General features: G+C 42.0%; 2 protein-coding genes across 2 annotated transcripts in view; one reads left to right on the forward strand and one right to left on the reverse strand.

Moving 5' to 3' along the window:
• Positions 1–4,978: 4,978 nt before the first annotated feature.
• DNAH8 (dynein axonemal heavy chain 8) overlaps positions 4,979–23,773 on the forward strand; it is a 396,454-nt gene continuing 377,659 nt past the window's right edge. The window contains exons 1-3 of the mRNA XM_064597567.1: positions 4,979–5,172; positions 15,948–16,420; positions 16,531–16,665. Of these exons, the coding sequence (XP_064453637.1) occupies positions 15,992–16,420; positions 16,531–16,665 (564 nt within the window). The 5' untranslated portion in view covers positions 4,979–5,172; positions 15,948–15,991. The remainder of the gene's footprint in view (positions 5,173–15,947; positions 16,421–16,530; positions 16,666–23,773) is intronic.
• LOC123842802 (heterogeneous nuclear ribonucleoprotein A1-like) lies at positions 9,416–10,730 on the reverse strand. Its single transcript, XM_045872007.2, has one exon. The coding sequence runs from the start codon at positions 10,728–10,730 to the stop codon at positions 9,768–9,770; it is 963 nt and encodes a 320-aa protein (XP_045727963.2). The 3' UTR covers positions 9,416–9,767.

Genomic DNA, 23,773 nt, shown 5'->3' on the forward strand with positions numbered 1-23,773 from the left:
TGGTGAAGTTCAAATGAGATTTAAGTCACGGTTTCACTACTTATGTCTTACATTAATTTTGCTAAGGCACATATCTTAATTGTGTTCCTTGGAACACTTAGTTATCACTGTTCTTTGATGACTGACACATAGTACATGCTCCATACATATTTCCTATTGTTAGAAGACGAAATGATCATAATTGGTGTAAATATAATTTAGAAAAGGGCTTTATGTTAATAAATTAATGAGGAATGAGATTTGACAAAGAGTTTTTAAGTGAATGGCAGGGTCTATGTAAATTAGCAAGAAGACAGATGCATGTCACGAATTTTGGTTGCAAGAAGTTGGGCAAAATGGGAGTTTATCTGGCTCACCTAATCAAACTGAAGCAGGACAGGGATGCGTCTGGTACCAAGCATCTGGCACCAAACATCTAGCACCAGGCACCTGGCCACCACCAAGATGTCTCCATCTCTCATCTCAGTGTCTTTCTTCATCTTAACTTCATTTTGTCAGACATATTTATTTCACCAGTCTAAAAACTTGGAGATCTCAGCCTCTTAGCCTCTTACCTGAGAGAGAGGGACCACTTCCCTGAATCCCAGTTTGATAAAATCCAAGGAGGTGCTGTGATTGGCCTGGACTAGGACCTGTACTTATTCTTGTGCTCAGGGCACTGTGATTGGCAGCCAGGGTTAGAAACACCTGGTTGAAGCGGGAGAAGCGGCAGCTCCCCAAAGGAAGACAGATGCTGTTCTTATAAGAAGAGAATACACAGTGTAGTGGACCCACAGAACTTCAACATGGAAATAGACCTTAAAACTGCTAACCCAGGAACTGAGGCAACACAAACCCTCTGTACACTGTGCATTACCATTAAATTTTTCCATTGGAAGCCCAGACAGAAGAAATTTGTCTGAGATATTTTACTGAAAAGGCATCCTAAACAGTTCTTTTCCTCTAAGCCTCTGGTGAACTTCCCAATATATGAGAGATAAACCATATAAGTGGATGGGAAGACTCAATATCATAAAATATTGATTTGCAAATGAATCTATTAATGTAATGCAATTTAATAAAAATGTTGATGGGTTTTTCATTGAACTGAATAAGCTGGTTCTAGAATCTATGTTTATTTATTTATTATTTATTTTATGTTTATTTATTTATTATTACTTATTTATTTAAAGATTTTTTAAAAGATTTTTATTTATTTATCAGAGAGAGAGAGAACACACAAACAGGAGGGAGGGGCAGAAGGAGAAGCAGACTCCCCACTGATCAGGGAGCCTGATGTGGGGCTTGATTCCAGGACCCCACATCATGAGCTGAGCCAAAGGCAGATACTTAACTGAGCCACCCACGCATCCCTAGATTCTATTTTTAGATTCCCCAACTAGGCAAGACGCATTTGGAGAATAAATAAGTAGGGGAACCTACCCTTCTAGATAATAAGATTTACTATAAAGCTACAGTAAGATAGTGTGGTAACGACACTGGTGGGTATAAAACAATAAATGGAAACTGTGGTAGGCAGCTCTAGATGGCACCAATAATCCCCACCTCCAGATATTCACATTCTTGTGTTACCCCTCCCCCTGAGTGTGGATTTAATGACTCACTTCTAAATAATAGAATATGGCAGAAGTGATGGGATATCACTTCTGAGATTGGATTATATAGTGATTCTTATCTTGGGAGCTCTTTCTCACTTTGTTCTTCAGTCTCTCACTCAGAGGGTAAGCAAGCTGCCACATTGTTTTTTTTTTTTTTTTTTTTTAAGATTTTATTTGTTTATTTGACAGAGAGAGAGAACACAAGCAGGGGGAGCGGCAGGCAGAGGGAGAAGCAGGCTCCCCGCTGAGCAGGGACCCCAATGTGGGGCTCGATCCCAGGACCTTGGGATCATGACACCAGCTGAAGGCAGCCTCTTGACCGACCCAGGCGCCCCAAACTGCCACATTGTGAGCAACACTATGGAGAGACTCATGTGGCAAGGAACTGATTGAGGTCTCTTGTCAACAGCCAGTGAGGACCGGAAGCTGGCCAACAGCCACTTAGAAGTGGGTCCTGTCCCAGTATAGCTTTGAGGTAACTGCTGCCCTGGATGACCCCTTAGTTTTGACCTTGTAAGAAACCTTGAGCCAGAACTATCCATCTAGATCATTCCCAGATTCCCTAACCTACAGAAACTATCAGATAACAAATTTTTGTTGTTTTTAGCTGCTAAGTTTTGGGATAACTTGTTGTGCAGCAATACACAACTAATATACACACACATACAAAAACTTGATATCTACCAGAACTAGTACTACAGATCAGTCGGGGAAAGATCAATTTTTCAATGAATGGTGTTAGGACACCATAGTTTATATGAAAAAAGAAAAGAATTTTCTATTTCATACCATAAAGAAAAACAGAAGTTCAAGTGTATTAAAAATATAAATGTGAAAAAGCAAAACTTAGAAACATAAAGAACAAAATATCAGAGAATATCTTTATGAATTCACGAGTCGGACTCCGTGCTCAGCAGGGAGATGCAGATGTAGTTAAGGATCTCAAGGTGAGATCATCCTGCATCTACAGTGGACCTATTACAGGACAAAGAACTAGTTCCCTCATTGTATTTTTAGGGTCTTGGGCAGTCTAACCATTTACTGTTTTATATATGCTACATGGTGTTTTCTTTCTATTAAGCCTCAAGAAAACTCTCCGGATTGTGTATTTTTCCCATATCTCAGGCATCCTCAGGCAGTGTTCTATGCACCTAGTTTTCTGCCAGAGATAATGAAATTATTACAGTGCTACAAACCGAATACTGCAATGCACATCTTTATTTTTTTATTTTAGATTTATTTATTTTTTTAAGAGAGAAAGAGCACGGTCACCCACGTCAGTTGGGGGAGGGGCAGAAGGAGAAGGCGAGAGAGAATCCTCAAGGAGACTCTCTGCTGAGCGTGGAGCCTGACGCATGGCTCGATCCCAGGACTCCGAGATCATGACCTGAGCTGAAATCCAGAGCTGGCTGCTCAACAGACTGAGCCACCCAGTGCCCCTGCAATGCATATCTTTAGAACAAAAACTCTGTCTATATTTAGCACAGTATTCTTTCCTTCCTTCCCTCCCTCCCTCCTTTCTTTTCTCTTTCCTTTCTCTTCTTCCTTCTTTCTTCCTTCCTTCCTTCCTTTCTTTCTTTCTTTCTCTCTTTCCTTTCTTTCTTTCCTTCTTTCGTTCCTTCCTTCCTTCCTTCCAAGTGGAGCTTGAACTCATGACCCTGAGATCAAGACCTGAGCTGATATCAAGAGTCAAATGCTCAACTGACTGAGCCACCCAGACACCCCAGCACAGTATTATTTCTTTAGAATATATTTTCAAAAGAAGACTTTGTAGGTTAAGGCACATGGATATGTTTAAGGCTCTTTAAAGGATATAATATCCTGTAATTTGTTCCTTATTACATAAGAATATGTAGATATACCTCCTACTGGGAAGATGGCAAGGATTAAACCATAAGTGCCAAAAATAGATGATGAGACCAAAAAAATGGGCCAGAGAGAGACCCTTTATTACTCACAGCCCAACAAATAGCAGTTCTGGCCCCAAGTACCACTGGGCAACACCATGGGCCCACATGCAGGCAGTGGACTGGGAGGCAGCTAAAGAATCCAAGACTAAGGGCTCATCATCTTTTATAGCAAGCAGTAAACAAGCCAGGGCCCCTCCCTTGGGAAGTGAGCAGGTGTTCCTTAGTCCTGCTGTGATTGCTGTCATCTACTTAATTGCCTATACACTAGCTAAAGAAACAGCTCAGAGTCAGAGGACAGTTAGGTCTTGCAGTTTGGCAAACTTTGCAAAGTGTGCAGAGGTCCTGTGGGCCTCATAACTTCATACTGCATAATTGCTGTATGGTATTTCTTAACATGGATAGAATGTGTTTAATTTAACTTTACATGTGATTTTTATAATCATCGTTGGGCTTCGGTTTTGTTTTGTTTTGTTTTGTTTTAATCAGTTGGCAGATCTTCCAGCCCTCATTTTAGACTGACCTGCTCTATATTCAAAGATTGACTTTAACCCCTAATTAAAACTGACACCAGGCACACCATTTCAGGGAGTTACAAGAAAAACAGAAATGTACTGGAAAGGGAAGGGAGGGTGGGCTTTGAAAAGTTTTCTTCAGTCTGTTCTCCATATTACCAGTCATAGGTTTCTGAGCAAATTCAACAGAAAAGATTTAATATTCTCAAGTGAAACACTAAGACTTTCAACAAGTGAAACACTAAGTAACTTCAGAACTTCATAGGTTTCTGAGCAAATTCAACAGAAAAGATTTAATATTCTCAAGTGAAACACTAAGTAAAGACTTTCAACAAGTGAAACACTAAGTAACTTCAGTATTCAGACCTATAAAGGTCATAGGGGCACTGGACTGACTCAGTGGTTGGGGTGGAGCTTGGAACTCTTGATCTCCGGGTTGTGAGTTTGAGCCCCACCTTCAGTACAGAGACTACTTAAAAAAAATTTTTTTTTAAAGATTTTATTTATTTATTTGACAGAGAGCAGGAGAGCAAAGGCAGGGGTAGCGGCAGAGGGAGAGGGAGAAGCAGATCCCCAGCTGAGCAGGGAGCCTGATGTGGGGCTTGATCCCAGACCGACTGAGGCACCCAGGCGCCCTGAGACTACTTAAAAATTGAAAGAAAATCTTGGGGTGCCTCAGTGTCTCAGTCTGTTAAGCGTATAGTATAAAGGTCCTAGAAAATTTACTCATTTCCATGCCAATCCTCTCTCAAAGCACACTCTGGAACCCTCCCCAGCCCCCACCCCCTCAATTTCCCCCTCTAGGCAGCTGCCCTTTAGTGACCGCGGCCTCTCCTCGCTCTTTCACTTCTCGGGCTCTCAAGGTTGCGGGGGTGGGGGGTGGGGTGGGGCGGGGGCCGGCAGTGCGTGTCCTCACAGAACTGCACGCGGGCGGGAGTCGTGGAGCCCGTCACCCGCCGCCCCGCACCCCGCGCCTCATACCCCGCGGGGAGCAGCGCCCTGCAGAGCCGGCGCGGGGCGCCCCAGAGCGAACCGGTGTCGGACTTCCAACGGCCGAGCCTCGGTGGCCGCCGAGCCAGAGGCAGCTCCCCCGGCGCAGCGCGGCCACCTGGCCCGCCTGGGTGATTGGCGGGTGGCGGCGGGTCGCGGCAGGTGAGTGCGCCCCCGCTCCTGCCCGGAGCCCTCCCGCCCTGGGATGCCCCGCCCGCTTTCCTCCCTGGCTGGGGACTGGAGTGGGTGCTAGAATTCGGTTCCTCACCTCCTGACCAGCGCAGTTAACACCCTGCAGCAAAACCCCAGCTCGGTCACCGCCTTTTGTAAATCCCAGTGTGTTCCCTGGACGTCTGACTTCACCCCATTCCCCCTTCTAAGAATTCAAAAGTAAGACAGACAAAAATCTCTCCTCCTCCAGGTTTATTTTTCCTCACTCCCCTGCACCCTGAAAGTCTCATCACTGAACTTACCACTTTTCCCAAGCAAACCCTGCCTTTTCCTGCTTTCTTGCGTTTACACTCTAGCTCCCCCACTTCTGGCCTAGAATATTACCCTCTTCCATGTTCTCGTGACAGCTCTTCAGACCCAACTCCAATGTTATCTTCTCTGTCAGATTTTTCCCAGAAGTTTCTTTTTCTGCCAGGCTCTCTCAGCCCTTGGTAATTCACCTTTTCTTGACATTGACTACCCTGTGTGTGTTTAACGGTCTTTCTCCCCAATTTGTGCGTTTTGCTTTGGGGGAGCCTCTTAGTTTTATATATAGGCTGCAGGGGCACACTGGCGAAGCACACTGAAGACCCTCAACAATCACGAATGAACTAATGCATGAAAGGATAGGGTTACGGAAATGGGTTCTAGAAAAAGGAGTGTGGTTGAAGTGGCTGTACGCTTAGCACACCGGTATACAACTTGCTCACTTCGGTATTCCCTTTTTTTTTTCTTTAAGATTTTATTTATTTGACAGAGAGAGAGAGGGAGAGACAGCGGGAGAGGGAACACAAGCAGGGGGAGTGGGAGAGGGAGAAGCAGGCTTCCTGCGGAGCAGGCAGCCCGATGCGGGGCTCGATCCCAGGACCCCGAGACCATGACCTGAGCCGAAGGCAGACGCTTAACGACTGAGCCACTCAGGCGCCCCTCACTTCGCTCTTCCTATGCGTGGAGAAGCCCACTGTCCTATTGCTCCTGAAAATGAGCAGGGATGACTTTGTGGACATGCAATTAACCTTCAAATTGAACTTAAGGAGAAGGGATGGTGGAATTTTAGAATAACTGCATGTGGGATCCAGTTGTCTGTGGAGGAGATGGGAGGAGGGGAAAGAGATGAACAGGTGTTCCTGAATTCATTCTGCACCAAGTGATGACTAGCCAAGTATGAATACTTGGAGCCAGGACCTGCCTCTTTATTTAGCAAGTAATCTGGCTACATTTGAAAATTCATAGGGAATTTAAGGTTCTAAATATTAATGTTATAGGAGAAAATATTAACACGTGTTGTATGTTGTTGTATATGATACATACACATATAAGTAAAATATATAATACATAATATATAAAATACATAAAATCGTAATTTTATGATTTTTAAAAGGTATAAAATTGAAAAGTACAACTCTTCCCCTACTTTCCCCCTCTGTCTTTCTCTTTCAAGGTGATCACTGTTGATAAATTATTATGTATTTTCCCTGGAAAGCTTTTAATGTGTTTTATCAAATCTAAACTATTACCGATTATAATTTTATGCAATTACATAAATGTAAATTACATGTATGTGACTTCATGAAGGAAAAAATGTGAGGAAAGAAAAAATGTTGTCAATTAAGCCTTTTTAAAGTGTGTATTTTAGAAAAGATAAAATATTATTTGTATGCATTTATATATACAGTTTTTAAAATGTATACAATTGGTATTAGGCAGTGTACCGTGCCTTGCTTTTTTCTTTCATGAAAGATGTGTTAGAGATTTTTCTATATCTGTATATGTAGCTCTACCTCATTCTTTTTCTTGCTAGGCTCTGTATTAAAATTTTATTGAACAGGATACTGTTACCAAACTCAAACTTGACTGTGCACCCAATGAGCAGTAAGCCAATGGCTAATGATGAAGTTTTAGAATATATGTGAGGTTCGGTGGGGTGAGGTCTGGAACCGACGACCAAGAAAGAATTCTTGAGACGTCTTTGGTGCAAAATGGTGGTTTATTAAAGCATGGGGACAGGCCCCGTGGGCAGAAAGATCTGCTACACTGTGGTCTTGCGGAGTGGATGATTATATACTCAGGAGTTGGGGAGGTGAGGACAAAGGGAGTGTCCAGAAGGATTGTCATATGCTAAAGAAGACTCTCAGAATAATGGAGACCTGGTTATTGTCAAGCCAAGCTGTTTTTCCCTCTACTGAGGTACTAACATGAAGACAGTTGGGAATTTCCTGGAGGAGTGTAACATTCCTCCTATCACATGTCCTTGTCAATGGGCTTTAGGTTTAGAAGAAATACAATTTTATTTACATTTCCTTCTGCCTCAGCCTCCCTTAATTTTATGAAGGGGAGGGTGATGTTAGAGCTTCAGGAACTGAGTTATGGGTCTCTGGAAGTTAGGCTATTGATAAGAAAGCTTCTTCCTTGTAAATTGCTAGGACATTTGTAAACTGAGGGAGACTTCTGTCCTGCAGGACTGTGATCTCTATCAGTTAACCATTTGTTTTTCCTTTAGGGCAGCCAGGAGTGCCTGAGGACTGGGGGTGTAGGGTGCCAGCTTCTGGGGGGCTGGGGGTATAGGGTGCTAACTTCTGCTTTGTCCTCAGCTCGCCTTCTGCTTCCTCATCAGCTAACACACCAGTTTTGAAGCAAAGAAACCTTTATTATCAGAAGGGCAGCCCAACAGGAATTCAGGGGTCATTCCCAAAGCTGCTTTCCCCTGAACTGAATTCAGACATACAAAGGATCCTTTATTAAGGGATGTTTTGGTTATTTCCAGGAAATGTGTTTGTTTTTCTGCTTGTTTTTGCTATTATAAACATGTTGCAGTAAACAATCAACCTTCTCTGTATACATACATACATACATACAAAGGGATATAATGTGTATAATGTAGTAAGCTAATTTATGTTTACTAAGATTTTCCCATTTCAATTATGTACTCTATTCAAAATTTTGCTACAATTTTTAGGAATTCTATATAAAGTAGTTGTATACATTTCCTAACTTACAATGAAATAGTTGTATCGGTCTTTAGAAGTGGTAAGCTGATATTTTATATTTAGAGTTCATTATGTGCCAAGTATGACTTGGGATTTGAAAACCATGTAGAAAATGCATCTCAAATTATTTTGTAAGAGGAAGAATTCTATACTTACCCTAAGCAAAATCTCTCCAAATGGGCAGTGGTTATTTATTTATTTAGAGTGTCTCAGATATATGATTTACTTTAAAAATGTTAAACCATGGGACTCCTGGGTGGCTCAGTCTTTGGGCATCTGTCTTCAGCTCAGGTCATGATCCCAGGGTCCTGGGATCGAGCCCTGCATTGGGCTCCCTGCTCGGCGGGAAGCCTGCTTCTCCTTCTCCCACTCTCCCTGCTTGTGTTCCTGCTCTCACTACCTCTCTGTCTGTCAGATAAATAAATAAAATCTTGGGCGCCTGGGTGGCTCAGTTGGTTAAGCGACTGCCTTCGGCTCAGGTCATGATCCTGGAGTCCCGGGATCGAGTCCCACATCGGGCTCCCTGCTCAGCAGGGGGTCTGCTTCTCCCTCTGCCGTCTTCCCTCTCGTGCTCTCTGTCTCTCATTCTCTCTCTCTCAAATAAATAAATAAAATCTTAAAAAAAAAAAAAAAGAGTCAGTCACTCAACCAACTGAGCCACTCAGGCGCCCCTTGACAAATTCTTGATTAGGAGATTTTCAGAACTACTTGGGAGTGCTAGAAAAAAAGCACTGGTAGAACTGAGCCAATTTCCTAACATGTTAACATTAAGATCTGTGCTTTATAAAAACCACATTTTATTATTCATGATTATTTTTTATTTTTTTCCATTCAAAAGAATATTAAATCATTTATTGATTATACATGATAATGGATGATACACAAGCTTTAATCCCCATCTATAATTTTATCTGATACCATAATTCAATTTAGATATATTGCATAGGATGTGCCAACAATCATATTAATAACCAAATAAACTCCAGGACTTTGCTTGGGTGACCCTTTTAATGGTGAACTCCAGGTCACAACACATTAACTGTCAGTTCAACTACACCAAGGTTTGTGGAGACAATGGCTTCTGTGCCCAAGCAGGTTGCAAATCAATTTCGAATGGAACCTGGCATCACCCTGAAGGAATTCTAACTTCACACTGTTGGGGTAGTATACCAAGATGGCTTCAGAGTAGACTAACTTCACACAGCACATTTAAAAAAAGACACATTTATTCAGCGTCATGATCAGACTATTACATTTAGCAATCAACAGCATGGGTGCAAAAAAAAAAAAAAAAAAAAACTACATTAAAACCCTTTGTTGGAATGCTTTACACTTTCCACAGAACAGAAACTAAAATAACCTGTTATACAATTAGTCACAAATACAGTCCTCGAGTTTTTTGCCCATACACATGAGTATTGTCTAAAACATGTCTTCTTTGTAGCAGCGAAGCCCTTCCACCACTGTGCTTGGCTGAGTTCACAAATCTGTTGTAACCTGTAGCTTCCCTGTCACTTCTCTGGCTCTCCTCTCCTGCTAAGCTTTGTTTCCTGGCAGTAATTAAAACCTCCTGCCACTGCCGTAGCTCCTGCTGCTGCTGGAACTGCCACAGCCACCTTGGTTTCGTGGTTTGGCAAAGTATTGGCCTCCACCACCATAGGGGCCAGAGCTTCTGCCTCCAAACTTCCCTCCTTTCATGGGTCCAAAATTTGAGGATTGATTGTTGTAATTGCCAAAATCATTACAGCTTCCGCCACCTCCAAAGTTGCTTCCATCGTTACCAAATCCATTATAACCATCCCCACTGCCACCATAGCCACCACCACCTTGACTGCCACCAAAGCCACCTCGACCACTGAAGTTCCCTCCACGACCAAAGTTGTCATTCCCACCAAAACCACCTCCACGACCACCACCAAAGTTTCCAGAACCACTTCGACCTCTTTGGCTGGATGAAGCACTAGCCATCTCTTGCTTAGATAGGGCTTTCCTTACTTCACAGTTGTGGCCATTCACAGTATGGTATTTTTGAATGACAATCTTGTCTACAGAGTCATGGTCATCAAATGTTACAAAAGCAAAACCTCTCTTTTTGCCACTGCCTTGGTCAGTCATGATCTCGATCACTTCAATTTTCCCATACTGTTCAAAATAATCTCTTAGGTGATGTTCTTCAGTGTCTTCTTTAATGCCACCAACAAAAATCTTTTTCACAGTTAAATGGGCACCAGGTCTTTGAGAATCTTCTCTTGAGACAGCCCTCTTTGGTTCCACAACTCTTCCATCCACCTTGTGTGGCCTTGCGTTCATGGCTGCATCCACCTCCTCCACAGTGGCATACGTGACAAACCCAAAGCCTCTGGAGCGCTTGGTGTTTGGATCTCTCATTACCACACAGTCCATAAGCGTTCCCCATTGCTCAAAATGACTCCTCAGACTCTCATCGGTTGTTTCAAAGCTCAAACCTCTGATGAAGAGCTTCTGCAGCTGTTCAGGCTCTTTGGGAGACTCTGACTTAGACATGATGGCGGTGGGAGAAGAGACTTTAACGGTGCTTACTCAGCGGCGTCCACGGGCAGAAGGGAGTAATCTAATGAACGTATCTCAATTGATTTATTTTAACTGATAGTGAATTCTTGCTGTTTGTAGTCTTTTGGAAGAACAAATATAATATGGCATAATTCTAAGCTTTATTTTTTTTCCTAACTACTTCCCTTTTTGATCTCTTTATAGCTTTTCATGCCTTTACCTCTTTTCTTTTCTCTCTATATTTCTTCCCTCTCTTCTTATTGAATCCTACCTATTCTTCAAGGGCAACTTATGTCCATATCCTCTGTGAAATTCTCTTTGTCTATTTTGTCTATACTAATTTTCCTTCCTCTAAATTTTCCAGTAGAGCTCCACAATTTTATTTTTTAATTTTTTAAAAGATTATATTTATTTGAGAGAGAGAATGAGCAGTGGGGAAGGGCAGAGGGAGAGAGAGAGAGAGAGAAAAGCAGACACCCTACTGAGCAGGAAGCCCAGTGCAGGCTCCATCCCAGGACCTGGAGATCATGACCTGACCCCAAGGCAGACGCTTAACCCTCAGAGCCACTCAGGCACCCCTGAGCTCCACAATTTTACTCTTGATTGATTTGCAAAGATTACTTTATCTCTCCAATAGCGTTGTGAATCTTTGAGGACAAGAGTCCTGTCTTGTTTTCTGCCTCCCAGAGTGAGTAACATAGCCCTGGGCACGTAGTAGTTACTCACACCACTTTGCATGGGGACTAGGGCTGTGGCACTGGAGGGAGGGAGAAGCTTCCTTTTTTTTTTTTTTTTTTTTCCCTTTCTACACTTGTTTTCAGTGAGATTTCCTTCTCTAAGCCTACAGATTCAGCCTGACCTTAGTAACCATAGGTACTGTTTAACCCAACTGGTGGTATTCAGGACTAAATTAAGCATTTTTAGCTTCAATATTCTTTCTTTGCAAGATCACAAATAACTACTTGAACAAGGGGGAAGACTGGTGCCTACAAATGGGTAATAGTGTGTAAACTAATTCTATCTCTTTTTACCTTTCTCTCTTAATTTAGTTTCAAAATGCCCCCCCCCCTTTTTTTTTAATTTCCTTGTGGGTTTAAGGGGAAATTTTCCAAACTAAAGCCTCCTGCCAGACAGTCAAATTGGTCATTTCCTTTTTTTAAAAAATCTTTTTATTATGTTTTATTTTATTACTATTTTTCTTTTTTTTTTTAAAGATTTTGTTTGTTTATTTGACAGAGAGAGACACAGTGAAAGAGGGAACACAAGCAGAGGGGGAGGGAGAGGGAGAGGGAGAAGCAGGCTTCCCGCTGAGCAGGGAGCCTGATGCAGGGCTTGATCCCAGGACTCTGGGATCATGACCTGAGCCGAAGGCAGACGCTTAACGACTGAGCCACCCAGGCGCCCCATTACTATTTTTCTTAAGTAATCTCTCCACCCAACATGGGGCTTGAACTCATGAACCCAAGATCAAGAGTTGCATGCTCTACAGACTGAGCCAGCGAGGAGCCCCAATTGGTCATTTCCTTAGTGCAGTTTATCATATTTTCTTTTTTTAAAAATAGCATTTTAAAATGGAGTTATACAATTACTTCACTAAGGCATACCCTTCAGTGGTTTTTATTATAGGCACTGTGTTGTACAACCACAGATAATCACTATCTAATCCCAGAACATTTCCATTACCCAAAAAAAGAAACCCAGGCCTATTAGCAGGTAGGCCCAATTCTTCCTCCCTCATCCCCTGACTACCACATCTATTTTCTGTCTCTATGGATTTGCCTTTTCTGGACATTTCATGTAAATGGACTCATATAATATGTGGCCTTTTGTGTCTGGCTTCTTTCACTTTGTGTGGTGTTTTCAAGATTCATCCATGCTGTAGCACGGGATGGTCCTTCATTCCTTCTTATGACAGAATAATATTCCATTATAAGTGTATGCCACATTTTGTTTATCCGCTCATCACCTAACTGGACATTTGGGTTGTTTCCAATTTGAGCTCAATATGAATAATGCTGCCATGAACATTCATATACAAATTTTTGTGCAAACAGATTTTATCAATTCTCTTGGGTGGAATTAGTGGCTCATTTGCTAATTCTATGTTTAGCTTTCTGAGCAACTGCCAAACTGTTTTCCTCAGAGGCTGCACAATTTTACTTTCCCACCAGCAATGTATGAAGATTTAAACTTCTTTATGACCTTCTCAACCCTCTTTATTGTCTTTTTAAAAAATTTAGAGCCATCCGACTGGGTGTAAAGTGCCATCTCATGGTGGTTTTGATTTGCATTTTCCTAGGGGCTAGTGGTGTTGAATGTCTTTCCATGTGTTTGTGGGTCATGTTTTTTACACACATATATATAAATATATGTATTTATTAAGCATAGTTATATATCTCACCAAGCTTGAACTTGGCATTTAGTTGTTGACAATTAATATTACTTCCCTAGTCTTTGTGGAATGCATATGGATCCTACCAAGACCTACCTTAGATGACAGCTTCTCCTTAGAGATTTCCTTCTTGAGTTTTCTCCTCTGATGCTGCAGATTCTCGTGCACACCTTAGCTGGTTCTAAGGAAACTGTGAAGTGTTTGTTGGTATGTTTGGCCTCCCTCATGAGGCTGTGAGCTCCTTGCCAGTGCCTAGAGGTGAGAGAACAGTGCTGGTTTCAGGAATGCCAGAGCTGCTGTGAACTCAGGCAGCACCCAGGGCAAAGGCAATGGAAGAAATTGGAGAGAGAGCTTGGAACCAAGTCAGGAAAGCCTTGGAGGACACAAGAATTTGTATTTGGCACCCAGAGGAGGACTTTAAGCAGGGCAGTCGTATGATATGATCTGAAGTTCAGAAAGACCATTTTTGTCTGTGTAATTGGGTAAGACCTGTACCTTCTCTGGATCTTAGTTTCATTAGCAGTAAAAAGGGAGAGCTGAACTAGATAATTTCTGTGTTTTGTTTTGTTTCTAGTTCTGAAATGATGTGCCATGAATCTCAACTATCTGGACTCCTCAGGGAATGAACTGTGTTGGATAATAACATTTTCTGAAAATTTAATCTGTGCTAACACTTAAAAAATACTAGCCATTTTTAGATGAAAAACTCATGAAGATTAATTGCATACTTCCCTGACTTCTTAAATATAATATGATTCAATTTTTAATCTTTCCTTGATGGCTTAAATAATAGTAGCTCTACAGTGGCTTAAATAACTCTGTGGATCAAGAAAGAGCACTGGTTGCCTACAAAGAAGCTCTCCAGCCCTACTGAGTTCAGTCAGTGTATGTGTTTTACCATTACATTGAAATTAAAGTAAATTTTGCTTTGGTTTCAGCCTGTCAACATCCTCTGAGAGCAGGCATGATTCTCTTACTGAGTAAAGTGAACTGTTTTGCAGAATTCAAAAGCATAGATTGGAGCAGAGTGTCAGGCAGTTGCTATGACTTCACTAATATGTATCATTATACTTGTTCTTGGTATACTGTAGGTAACAGGGTCAACTCTAGGCCAATTTCAAGGATAAACATGTAATGCACACACAACTCCTGGGTATTGTAGATCATCGTGTCCAATAATAACTCAGAGATGTTTGCTTGTTACTTCCAAGAAAATTTACTCACATGTAAAGAAAATAGACATTAGATTGTGATCAAGGAACAAAGACAAAAACTGGGATTTATAAAAGAGAGAGGAAAGAGGAATGAGAAAACAATCTGCAAACAGTTTGGGAACAATTGTTCTGGTTTGCAGATCTTGGGCATGAGTGCTTATCTGGCAGCAAACAGATTAATCAGTTTGGGTATTTTTGTTCTTGAGTAGGCCGACTTAGGATATCAAAGGAAACCATTTCAGCTGTTGATGGGATCTTCGGAAAAGCTGGAGGGGGCAGCTGTGGGGTGCAGGTTACAGGCTGTCTCTGTGTCTTACGGAGGGCTGCTCTTGTCCCTCCATAAGAAACACCATCTAACTTAGGCCAGGTGTGCACACGTGTCCTCAGAATTTCTCATCAGCAAGCCTCTTTCTCTGTCTTCTTTTGAACTCTCGCTTTGGAAATTTTGCTGTTGTTGTTCTTCAAGGGTTTACTATTATCCTGGCTTCTGGATTTTAGCCATAGCCTGAAAACTTGTTTATTTAGATGGCGGTCCGATGACTGTCCTATGATGTGATTTTCTATAGGTGACATTTTCTCCTGTTCCACTGGTGTCCCCTGATTTTCCTGGTTATGTGCTCATGATACCTTCTACACTCCTGTATAGAGCTTTTCTGATTGGATAGGTCAGACTTATACTTCATATGATACCATTGCTTCAATAAACAATCACCATCGCGTTTTAGGGGCACGTTGGAAAGGCTGTTATAAACAAAAAGTCCATTGGAGTAAGCTGGGAGCTGGAAGTATAGTCATTTTTCATTGGCTGAGATGTGACCGTCTCTCATTGGCTGGGCTGTTGCTAGGGCAAGAGGAAAGTTTTAATCCCGCTGGAATAGGAAAGTAGTATCCACGTGCAAGGTGGGGCTCTTCCTGTTCGGTCTGCGGTTCGCAACCAGTGGTAGGGCTGGTAGGATGTGAGAGCTTCCCCCTGCTGGCATTCTTACATTCTAAATGAGGTTTCTTTTTATTAATTTTCACACTGCCAAGAGGATGTTTTATGCTTTTTGGGAGTTCCTGGATATGCTCATGGAGATGAGATGGCTGGACAGTTGAGTGTCTGATTGGTGAATTGTATTACAGTGTTGTTCCTCGATGCAAGGAATATTTCAGTCCATGTAGTCCTTTGCCTTGTCTCTTGGACAAGTCAGTTTCTCAGCTCTAACACACGGCTTTCCATCTTTTTTCAGCTCTTACATACCTGAGGACAGGTACCTTCCCATCAGCTGCAGTAATTACTATGACAGGGATGGGATGTGTGTGGGGTAGCAGCACCCTCGGATCATATCACAGTCAGGAGGAGCACTTAGAGTTTCAAAAAGCCCCTAGGTATATGTGTGTGTTGTTGTTATGTGTGTGTGTGTGTGTGTGTGTATGTATATATATATATATATATATATTCTTTTTTTTTTTTTCTCCAGTCCTGTGAGCTTAGCTTCGTTAGTTAATACAGTAAGGGAGAAATAGATAATTTTGCTACCTGTCTTGATTCAAGGGGAGGAATAAATTAACAGAGAACATTCAACTTATTGTATAGTTTTAAAAGAAAACATTTTATCATTCTAGGTTTTGAAGTTTAAGTTGCTCCATGGGAGGAAAAAGCCGATAACATGAGCGCGGAAGAAGGCGGTCCACCCCCTCGGAAAGAAGCAGCTCCTCGCTCTTCAGGAGAGGCAGTCCCCACTGGGTCAGAAGAGACTGCCCCTCGGGATCCAGGAGAAGAGGCTCCTCCTCCTTCAGATGAAGGGGCTCTGCCCCTTGTGACAGAGGCGGCCTCAGCTCTAGATGCCGGCTCTCTTTACGAAACAGGTCCTGCTCCTTCTGGAAGTGATTATCTGAATTTCATTCCTTCCGATGAAAGGATAATTCTTCCAGAGGACGATGAGTTGGATGCACACAGAGTTCGACCTAGACCTACACTCCGACTGGGTCAATCCATGCTTTCTGAAATGCTTTCTCAATCTTCCCATAGATCATCCCGATACCGCCGAAGCATGAGTGGTATCCCAAATCTACAGGAAACATTAAAAGAGAGACAGGTTTTTCTTATAATAAGATTCTTCATGTGTGTCACTTTTATGTCAAGTTAAATGTTTTTGGTGGTTTTTCTTCATAATTACAATTTTTACCCATGTTTTTCATTCTTTAGGCAAGATTTAGAGATGCAAGGGAAAACCGAAAAATGAAAATTGACCCTTCATACAAATATATATTTGAAATTCTAGCAGAAAAGCTTGGCCTGGACTTAGTAACCGTTGAAGAATTAATTTTGGATTGTCCATCTGTAAGTTTAAATCTTATCATTATTTTTTAATTGCTCTTTGAGAGCTAATTGCTTTAAGAAGCTGGAGTCATTGTAATGAACAACAAAACACTTAGAAAGGGAAGGTTGAAATTTTACCCATTAAGAAGTTTTATAGAACTATAGCCAGTTGAATCATATTTCTAGTTAGGTGTACTATTGAAGAGGAAGGAAAGGGAAGAGTTAGCTACTAGAATTTAGCTAAAATTCTAACTCAAAATGCCTTTAGAGGTTAGAGGATTAGTCGAGCACAGGTAGAGTTAAATATTCTAAAAGTACAGGTTGTATGAACTACATATGCAAATCATTTGGGTAGATGAACAAACTGCATACATATGAGCTAGGGAACAATGACTTTTGCATGAGCATAGTAGAAAACAACAAGATGATTACCGTGTGTCTCAGCATGCCAGGGACAGTCCTAGATTATGCCTACTTTCCTGGCATAATTATTAACGGCCCCTCCTTTTACTCTAAAAGGTCCCAGTTTGGGCTCATGAATGTCTATGGTTACCCTCATAGAGTAATACAGATAAGCTGTGACTTTCATAGAAGCTTCCAGAAGCAGTATCACAGCTTCCTTTCTGATAGCTCAGCTTCTAAATTAACTTTCAAAAATAGTACTACAGGTTGCTTGAGGTTTTTACCAACCCTAGTTGTGGACTGGCCTGGAGCCCAGCAAGACCAAGGAGCAGGTACATACTGGTGGTGCACTGATTGTCCCATTGAATGTCCTGGTGAGAGCGTTGGGTATCGGGCAGTGTTGTGGTGAGGTTGTCATCATTGGGGTCCGTACCCCCTGCTTTTACAGGGACCAGTGAACTTGGGCAAAACTTTATTAGCTGGCTCTAGGAGCCCAGATTTGGTGGGATGGTTCCTAAAGGAGTCTCTTTCTTGCTTGATGCGATGTGTTGCCAAGTTCTGGAAAGTTGTCTGCCTTTTCTGTCAGGATCCTTATAAAAGTTGAAAACTGGCAGTCCTCTGATAGTATGAATGGGATTGCTCATTCCTTAGTGTGTTATGATAATCTGGGAATGTGACTGATGCAAAGAGATCAATAACTGAGCTATTTTAATGGTGAAAGATAGGAAAATGCATGAATTGTGCACATAAAACAAGAGGCACTGCTGCAACCAACTGGAAATAGAGTGTAGTTTCTCAGGTCACCACAATTCCCTGCAGGAATGTACAGGTGTGGTCAAGGCTGGCTGCCTGGGCATGTGGACTGTGGATCAGATAGATCCCTGTGCGGAAGGGCCCTTCACTTGGTTCAATGTTTCCTGTCACCACCTGGAATTTCTTCAAAAAAAATTTTTTTAAGTTTTCTAATTCCAGTATAGTTAACATAGAGTGTTATATTAGTTTGGGTGAACAAAATAGTGATTCAACAGTTCTGTACATCACCTGGTGCTCATCATGATAAGTGTAGTCTTCAACCCCCATCACCTATTTCACCCATCCCCCTACCCACTGCCCCTCTGGTAACCATCAGTTTGTTCTCTATAGTTAAGGGTCTGTTACTTTGTCTGTCTGTCTCTCTTCTTTTTTTCCTTTGTTTTATTTCTTAAATTCTACATATGAGTGAAATAATGTGGTATTTGTCTTTCTCTGACTGGCTTATTTTGCTTAACATTGTACCCTTTAGCTCCATCCATGTTGTTGCAAATGGCAAGATTTCATTCTTTTTTATGGCTGAGTAATATTCCATTGTTTATATATACCATATCCTTTTTACCCATTCATCTGTGGGCTACTTCCATAACCTTATTGTAAATAATGCTGCAATAAACATAGAGGTGCATGCATCCCTTTGAATTAATGTTCTTGAGTAAATCCCCAGTAGTGTGATTACTGAATCGTAGGGTAGTTCTATTTTTACTATTTTTACTTTTTGAGGAACCTCCATACCATTTTTCCACAGCAGCTGCGCCAGTTTGCATTCCCACCAACAGTGAGCCAGGGTTCCTTTCTCCCCACATCCTTGCCAGCACTTGTTTCTTAGGTTTTTGATATTAGCCATTCTGACAGTTGTGAGGTAATATCTCATTAAAACTTTGATTTTCATTTCCCTGATGATGAGTGATGTTGAGCATCTTTTCGTGTGTCTGTTGGCCACCTGTATGTCTTCTTTGGAGAAATATCTGTTCATGTCTTCTGCCCATTTTTTTTTTTAAGAATTATTTATTTATTTGAGAGAGCGAGAATGAGAGAGAGTACATGAGGGGGGGAGAGTCAGAGGGAGAAGCAGGCTCCTCGCTGAGCAGGGAGCCCAATGCGGGACTCGATCCCGGGACTCCAGGATCATGACCTGAGCCAAAGGCAGTTGCTTAACCAACTGAGCCACCCAGGTGCCCTACTGCCCATTTTTAAATTGGACTATTTGGGTTTTTTTGATGTTGAGTTGTATCAGTTCTTTATATATTTTGGATACTAACCTTTTATCAGATATATCATTTGTGAATATCTTCTCCTGTTCAGGAAGTTGCCTTTTTGTTTTGTTGACTGTTTCTTTGCTGTGCAGAAGCTTTTTATTTTGATGTAGTCCCAATAGTGTATTTTTGCTTTTATTTCCCTTGCCTCAGGAGACAGATCTAGGAAAATGTTGCTATGGCTGATGTCAGAGAAATAGCTGCCTATGCTCTCTTCTAGGATTTTTATGGTTTCAGGTCTCACGTATAGGTCTTTAGTCTATTTTGAGTTTATTTTTGTGTGTGGTGTAAGAAAGTGGTCCAGTTTCATTCTTTTGCATGTAGCTGTTTGCAGCGCTATTTGTTGAAGAGACATTCTTTTTCCCATCACATAATTCTTGCCTCTTTTGTCAAAGATGAATTGACAGTATCCACCTTGAAATTCTTTTTTTTTAAGATTTTATTTTATTTATTTTTAAAAATATTTTATTTATTTATTTGTCAGAGAGAATGAGAGAGTGAGAGAAGCAGGCAGAGGGAGAAGGAGGCTCCCCACTGAGCAAGGAGCCTGATATGGGACTCAATCCCAGGACCCTGGGATCATGACCTGAGCCGAAGACAGACGCTTAACCGACTGAGCCACCAGGAGTCCCTTAAAGATTTTATTTTAATTCCAGTTAGTTAACATATAGTGTAATATTAGATTCTCATGTACAATATGGTGATTCAGCACCTCCATACTACATCCGGTGCTCGTTACAAGCACACTTGGTAATCACCATTACCTATGCAACTCATCCCCCTCAACCAATTCCCCTCTGATAACCATCAGTGTGTTCTCCATAGTTAAGTCTGTTTCTTGGTTTATATTTCTGTTTCTTTCTCCCCCGCCCCCCATTTGCTTGTTTTTTTGTTTCTTAAATTCCACATGAGTGAAATCATAGGATATTTGTCTTTCTCTGAGTGATTGATTTTGCTTAGAATAATACTCTCTAACATCCATCCATTTGCATGGCAAGATTTCACTCTTTTTTATGGGTGAGTAATATGCCATTGTATATGTATACCAAATCTTTTTTTTCCCCCTCAGATCTAGGATTAGGGCTTGGTTTAGAGCCAGAATAAGGGTTAGGGTTAGGGCCAGTGTGATTGTATGTGCCTATTATTTTGCAGTTCAGAGACCACTCCAGAGGGATAAGTTTAGGGTTAAGATAGGGTTAGTGTTAGGGTTAAGGGTTAGGGCGTGTGTTTGGGTTAGGATAAGGTTTTTGCTTAGAATAATGCTTTCTACCTCCATCCACATCTTTGTAAATGGCAAGATTTCATTCTTTTTTATGGCTGAGTAATATTCCTTTGTGTGTGTGTGTGTGTGTGTGTATACATACTAAATCTTTTTTTTCCCTCAGACCCTGAATTAGGGTTCTGTATAGGGTTATAATAAAGGTTAGGGTTAGGGTTAGAGTTAGGGTTAGGGCCAGTGTGAGGGTATGTGCCTATTATCCTGCAGTTCAGAGACCTCTCCAGAGGTTAGGTTTAGGGTTAGAGACAGGGTTAGAGGTAGAGTTTAGGGGTTACTGGTAGGGGTAGAGTTAGGTTTAGGGTCAGGGTTAAGATTAGGGTTAGGGTTTGTGCTTGGCATCCTGCAGTTCAGAGACCTCTCCAGAGAATAAACCCTCAGACTTCCATGAGGTTGAAAATAAACATGGCAACCATCCACCAAGCTAAGGTAGAGAGGGGATTTAACCTTCTAAATACTCTACTTTTTAAGATAAGTTTTTATTTAAATTCCAGTTAGTTAACATACAATGTAATATCAGTTTCAGGTGTAGAACTTAGTGATTCAACACTTACATAAAACATCTGGTGCTCATCACAGCAAGTGCCCTCCTTAATCCTCATCACCTATTTCCCCCATCATGTCACCCACCTCCCCTCTGGTAACCATCAGTTTGATCTCTCTAGTTAGGAGACTCCACCTTGAAATTCTTAATAATTTTTTAACAAGTGTTCCTACATTTTTATTTTTCACTGGGCCTGTAGCTCACAAATTTGGTAGCCTGTCCTGGCTGTGGATGATACCATCCATATGGCAAGATAGTGATCAACCTTGTTTCACCTGAAAGTTGCTAGGCCATAAATTTGGTTAATCCCCATAGTGGGAATCCCAGCAGCTCTGCAAAGGGTCCAGGCGTAGACATTGGTGCTGGCTAGTACCTTCAGAGAAGGACAGCTGCTAGGACTAAGTTAGGGAGATGGGTGTCTGCAGAACTTGTAGTCTCACTCTTAAATATTTGCCAGTTGGCTTTATGGGCTTGCCCAGTTCCATAAATACTTTATTGCTGTATCTGATTGTATGACCCACCAGATTTGAAAGTATCCAAATTATCAAAAACAGCGCTCATACCCGTGATAAAAAGACATCCCAATATCAAATGCAACAAATTCTTACTCTTTAGACACATTGTACTCCTGAGACCAGGAGAGTGAATGGAGCAAGTGTTTCTCACTGGCCAGCATGCCAGTGTCATATGCCTGCAAACCCTTCCATTTGTCATTCTTGGAGTATGTCTTGTACTTTGAGTCTGGGTGCTTAGGTTCTTCCTTGAAGGCCATCATGGACCAGGTTAGACACTGCTTAGGCTGCACATCTAGGAAATCTAGGGAAATGTAAGTCTTAAGGGAAGACTCACACCAGGCAAGGTGTTTCTGTAAGAGTTGTTTAGCAGTTGCAAAGCCACAGTGGAGGGGAGATAGTACAGCCTGGAGAGAAACCAATCTCAAAATCTGGGAGAGCTCAGAAAGCTTATTTGGTTGAAGGGACAAGGCAGGCACCTAAATTGGCATCAAGATTGGTGGACAGGTGAATAAAGAGATGGAACCAGGAAGGAGGGGTGGCCTAGTTTGGTGTGATGATTTAGGAAACTGGTATATGGAAGGGTTTTCCTTTTAGGTGAAGCCTGGTGTAGCAATCCAGAGTGAAAGTAGCTCATTAAAGGTCCCACAAAAGGGTGGACAGTAGAGGGTGTGATGGTCATTTTGTTTGCCTTCAGATCTGTTATCTAGTCTTTACCACCGACTCTGTGGCCTGGAAGGCTGACCTCTCTAGAACCCATCACCTGGGCTCCCTTGCTCTCTGGTTTGCATGGTACCCAGTCACTAGGAGGCCCCAGAAGGAGATAGGAGGGCAGAAGGGAGACAAGTCTGACCCCTCCCTGCTTGGCCATATTTTCTGGCTACAGCCAAGCCACTCTCCCTCCACTACTCCATGTCCACTTGCTTCCAGCTTCCCCCTTCCCCCACTCATCACACTTTCAGGCCTTGGCTGGTGCTGCTTTTTCCTTTGTCGATGGTCCTATTTTTGCTGCTAGTGTCACAGCTTCCCTTAACCCTTCTCTGGCCTCTAGAATAGCCTCTTCATTACAAAGTTTCTTCAAGAACCCATTTTTGGGACTTCTTTTCTTGCCAGGACCCTGACCAATACAGAAGTTTCTACTGCATCTGTGTCCATGCTTTTGCTGCTCTCTCCATTCAGCACTGCTCAGGATAATCACAGACTATCTTGCTTTCCTGGCTTGCATGACAGTGTTTTCCAAAGTCGAGACAACAGCGGTGTAGTTCTGTGGATGGAGCACAGCCCTGAAGGCCCAAGGCTGGCTTCTGGTTCCAGGCTCTGAACTCGTGGTTGTGTGTCTTTGGGTCTTTTTCTCAAATTCTTTTTAGCTTTACTTCTGTCTTCGGCAAGAGGGGCATAATAATGCCACCTCAGTGCCAGGCAGTGGTAAAGCTCAGATGAACTATTTGTAAAATGTATGTGAATTTTTAATTTGCAGTCATGATTTCAGCCCATGACAACATTCACTCTCCTGGTCTCAGGAGTACAGTGTGTCTAAAGAGTAAGAATTTGTTGCATTTGATATTGGGATGTCTTTTTATCACGGGTATGAGCGCTGTTTTTGATAATTTGGATACTTTCAAATCTGGTGGGTCATACAATCAGATACAGCAATAAAGTATTTATGGAACTGGGCAACAATCACTGTGCTGACAGTTTTTGTATCTTTCAGATTGTAATTATGCAAGAGTCAAATTTATGTGTGAGATGGAAGAGTAGAAAATGAAGGGCTCAAATTTGGTACATCTGTGTGGCTCTGTTTCACTTCCTGGGGTGGTGGGTCTCAAATGAGGTCCCAGAACCAGCAGCATCAGCATCACCTGGAATTTTTTAAAGATTTATTTATTTCAGAAAGAGAGAGAGGTAGCAAGAGCAGGGGGAAAAGCTGAAGGGGAAGGCAAGGGAGAATCTCAAGCAGACTCCCTGCTGATTGCAGAGACCCATGTGGGGCTCAATTTCATGACCCCGAGATCATGACCTGAGCTGAAATCAATAGTCAGACGCTCAACCAACTGAGCCACCCAGGCACCCCTCAACTGGAACTTTTTAGAAATGCAAGTCCTCAGGGCCAGCATTCTGTATTTTTTTTAGAAGCCCTAGGTGCTTCTCTGATGCACACTAAAGTTTGGGAACCATTGTCCTAGGGGGAGAGGCTTTGCCAGATCTGACGTACCTCCCACACATGGCCAGTAAGTGAAGAAAAACCCACTGCTCGAGAGCGACACTTAGGTATAGACTCAGTGGACTAAGTAAAGTGGGTTGAGTAACTTTGTACTTCCCAAATGGTGTG

This window comes from Mirounga angustirostris, unplaced genomic scaffold (genome assembly GCF_029215605.1).
Source record: "Mirounga angustirostris isolate CCGP_5_RB_7025 unplaced genomic scaffold, mMirAng1.0.hap1 SCAF_8, whole genome shotgun sequence".
NCBI lineage: Eukaryota > Metazoa > Chordata > Mammalia > Carnivora > Phocidae > Mirounga > Mirounga angustirostris.

Coding starts and splice junctions, on each gene's coding strand:
- LOC123842802 (XM_045872007.2), bottom strand. CDS start 10,730: ATGTCTAAGTCAGAGTCTCCCAAAGAGCCTGAACAGCTGCAGAAGCTC.